The 3,914-nt window shown below is 43.6% G+C and overlaps 1 protein-coding gene across 1 annotated transcript in view; it reads right to left on the minus strand.

Annotated features, from left to right (window-relative positions):
• Nucleotides 1–1,508: 1,508 nt before the first annotated feature.
• Nucleotides 1,509–3,914, minus strand: part of Top2a (DNA topoisomerase II alpha) — a 33,806-nt gene continuing 31,400 nt past the window's right edge. Inside the window, exons 30-34 of the mRNA XM_021212725.2 lie at nucleotides 3,339–3,462; nucleotides 3,196–3,239; nucleotides 2,748–2,894; nucleotides 1,923–2,122; nucleotides 1,509–1,643 (exon numbers count right to left, since the gene is read on the minus strand). Coding sequence (XP_021068384.1) covers nucleotides 1,509–1,643; nucleotides 1,923–2,122; nucleotides 2,748–2,894; nucleotides 3,196–3,239; nucleotides 3,339–3,462 — 650 coding nt within the window. The remainder of the gene's footprint in view (nucleotides 1,644–1,922; nucleotides 2,123–2,747; nucleotides 2,895–3,195; nucleotides 3,240–3,338; nucleotides 3,463–3,914) is intronic.

The raw sequence follows: 3,914 nt of genomic DNA on the forward strand, positions 1-3,914 counted from the left end.
CCACCCCCAACCCCCCCTCATTAAGACATAGTTTAAAGTGCCTAAAGTTGTACATCACTCACATGTATTGTCCTTCCTGATAAGCCCCGGCCCCTGAAATTCCCTAGCTTGCACATACTATTCTGCTGACTTGTAACTGCCTTGCTGACGTTCAAATGAGCCAATCACGCCAATTTCTCCTAAGCCCCCAACCCTGACCCTATAAAAACCCCTAGCTTTCTAGCCTTGTGGTCAACGCCTCTACCTCCTGCATGAGGTACGCATCGGCCCAGAGCTCCGCCATTAAACTGCCTCATGCTTTTGCAACAAGGCCTCTCGTGTTTCCTTGGGATACCCTGACTCCCGTGACCTGAGGGGGGTCCCCGAGAGGGGGGCCTACACTGGGAGCTGAATCCAGACCTCAGGCATGCTCAGCAAACTCTACCAACGGAGCTCCTTCCCTAGCCTGATGCCTCCCCGAGGACACAGACACCTCAGCAGCCATGTGTGAGACTCTAAGTGACACTGGACCCATTTAGGTCACAGTGTCTCTCTTTTGGATGCCTCACCTGCCAAAGGCTGACCGTCTTGGCAGACTATGGCTGTAACAAGTCCTGATTACAGGAGATGATGTCAGATGGGTTAAAATAAGAGGAATGGATGGCTTGCAATGTTTAAAAGATTTATTAAAGTACAAAATAGAATTAAGCTGAATAGACAGACATATTAAATATTTACAAAAGACATTGATAACAGCACTTAAGTCAGAGATAACAGCACAGAAGGTCTCGGTGTACACAAGTTGGAATTATGAAGATCTGCAATGGATCCCACTTCCTGGTTGATCATGGAGATGTAACCATGAGCAGTCCTGCCTCATCCCAGGGATCTCGTGTTCAGAAGGCATCCCCGAGTAAAGTCAGTACTCCACGTAACCGGCCTTTCTTCACCTTGCTGCTTGCGCTGAGTCATAAAGACACAGTCAAGGTGACTTTCTCCAGCCTCCAATGATGTTCAAAAGGTATGAGCAACTTCTCATGGCTTAAACAAAATGCATCACGTCATAGGTTGAGTACTGTATCTGTATCTGTACTAGAACTAATCAGTTCTATATGACAGAATTCTACCTATAAAACTGAAAACAAGGACCATGTTACTTCCTATTTTGTGGGAACAGGAAAGGAGGCAGCAGAAGTGCTTTGGAAAACATTTCCACTGTAGTCTAATAAACGATTGACAAATACTATTGTGCTAAAGTGAGCATACAATTATTTGGAATCCAGAAAAATTTCGAGGCAGATTTTAGAGACCAAAGTAAACATACATAAAACAGACAAATCAGAGAAGACGACAATCGCCCATGAGATAGTCACTTCGACAGTATGTTACAGAGAGCAAAGCTGAAGGCCACAAAGGCTCTACTCACTTGGATAGTCTTAGTTTAAAAAAAAAAAATCAAATTCAGAGGAGGAAGAACTTTAAAACTAACCTGGCTCAGTAAAACCATCCCTAAAACAATCTCTCCCACCTCAGAAGAGGTCATCATCATCATCATCTGACTCCTCCAGGTACTTAATTGGCTTCCTCGCTCGTCCAGATTTGGCTCGAGGAGCCATAGTGTCTTCTAAGTCCACACGGAAATCCTGTTCCTCTCCCTTCGATTTCTAAACAGAGAAAATCCAAGTAATTTGCATATTGTTAATGCAGTAGGGTAGTTCTATACCTCCAGAGTTCTCCCCACCTTCTTCTACTTAGTAAGAAAAAGGTCCTAAGCAAGAGTCACGCAGACTGACAGATCAAACTTTCCTACAGCGAAAATACACATGGTGAAAAGGAATGAACTCAGGTTTAAATTTAATTCCTTAAAAATATGCAAACTAAGAGCACAGCCTAAGTTGAATGCTTAAACATACAGAGCAGATGAGTCAAACAATGATAAATACCTTGCTCGTGGCACCTTTAGAAATTGCTTTCTCAAAATCAGAGTCAGAGCTATCAGAAGAAGATGGCTTCCTTTTGCGACTGTTCTTGGCTTTGGCAGGAGCAGGCTTTTCAGAGACATGAGTACTCAAGGCTGAATCTGATTTGGTTCCCTTTGGCGCAGCTCTCTTTTTGGTACCAGCAGTGGAGACTGAAGATTGGCCTGTAAGTCAGCACAGTTATTAGTCGTCGTCACCATCTGGTGAGCTTTCTCATTGTGAGCTCTGTGATTACAGTCACATGCCACTACACCATTATGCCTGGTTTATGCTGTGCTGCAGAGCGATTCCAAGTCTTCATAGATTCTAGGCCAGCAATCTACTCACCAAGCCAGATCCCCAGCCTTGACTTCTAAGTTACCTTATATGGATTACTTCCAGCAGCTTATAAACTCTTTCCTTAGTCATAGAAATGAGCTAGATAGCGGTTAGACTCTAAGTAATGTGCTAATTTTAAACTTTGTATTTACTTCAGTGCACTGGTGTGTTGCCTACAGGATGTTCGTGTGAGGGGCTCAGATCCCCTGGACTGGAATTACAGAAGGTTGTGAGCTGCCAGCTGGGTGCTGGGAATTGAACCCAGGTCCTCTGGAAGAGCGGGGGTCTTAACCACGGAGTCATCTCTCCAGCACCCACTATATTTTTTTATATTTTATTTGAAAATAAAGATGTAAAAGATTCCACTCCCATTTGGATAATGTTCTCCTTCATGGTCAACAGACATTTTCAGAATAAAAAATTAAGACTGACTTGGAAAAGCCCGTCAATCCTAGGAATTCCGAGACTCACTTTTGGTCGTTGTCTTCTTCACTCCCACAGTCTTTTTGGAGGATGGCTTTAACTGTTCAGTTTCAGCTGGGAAGTCAGCAGCAGGAGCAGCAGGAGCGCCTGGAGAAGCTGGCACACTGTCCTTAACATCACTTTCAAGATCAACTACTTCAAACAGGAAGGAAAATGGTCAGCCATGATAGCAATTGAAAACATTCCCCTGCTGGTCTGTCCCTGATATGTACTCCCACTTTCAATTTCTTGGACTATTTTAAATAATAATAATTAAATTGAATTTAAATTTTCTACTTTCTGGGGCACAGAGCTTTGCATAGGTTGGCTTTGAACTCACTAACCTCCTGCCTCTAAGTCCTGAGCGCTAAGGTTTATGGGTTTATGCAGGTGCTGTGGGCTGGACTGACTGAGCATCTCCCTAATTAGCACCTGTTAATTCTACCTAAATACATACCCGATGTGGAGCTTTTCTGGGGCTTCAGTGCTTTTTTAGTATTTCTAAAAGAACAAAACAAAACCACTCAGAAGACATCCCTCCAACCCACTCCATATGTGTAAAACATCAATGATCAATAAATAGACCAGTAAAGTACTTACTTTGGGGGGATTTTGGTCTTAGGTGGAGTAGCATCTAATGGGAGGAAATCTTCATCCTCATCCTTTTCATCTGAATCTGAGAAATCTTTATCGGAGTCTAAATCCACTGTGAATTTGGCTTTTGCTGTTGAATACATACACGAATAAGCAAAGAGGATACAGACTTTAAGCACAGGTTACTCCTTTTGTGTGTGTGTGTGTATTAATTACCACAGCACTCATTACTTCATGTGTTTGAGGGTCGTGCCTGCATGTATGTCTGCGTACTATGTGGATGCCTGATTCCAGTGGAGGCCAGGAAGAGAGAATTAGATCCCCAAGAAAGGAAGTTACAGTTGGTAGTGAGCTGCCATGCGGGTGCTGGGAATGGAACCAAGGTACCCTGAAGATCAACCAGTGCTTAAGTGCTGAGATTAAAGGAACATATCACTCCTGCCAAGCGCAGGCAGTGCTGTTAACCACTGAGCAACCTCACCAGCCCCCAACTCTATATTTTAGCAATATGTATACTACATTCTTTCTCCCTTTTCTCTTTTTCTTCAAGACAGGGCCTCTCGGGCTGGTGAGATGGCTCAG

The sequence above is a fragment of the Mus pahari genome, chromosome 14 (genome assembly GCF_900095145.1).
Source record: "Mus pahari chromosome 14, PAHARI_EIJ_v1.1, whole genome shotgun sequence".
NCBI classification, from domain to species: domain Eukaryota; kingdom Metazoa; phylum Chordata; class Mammalia; order Rodentia; family Muridae; genus Mus; species Mus pahari.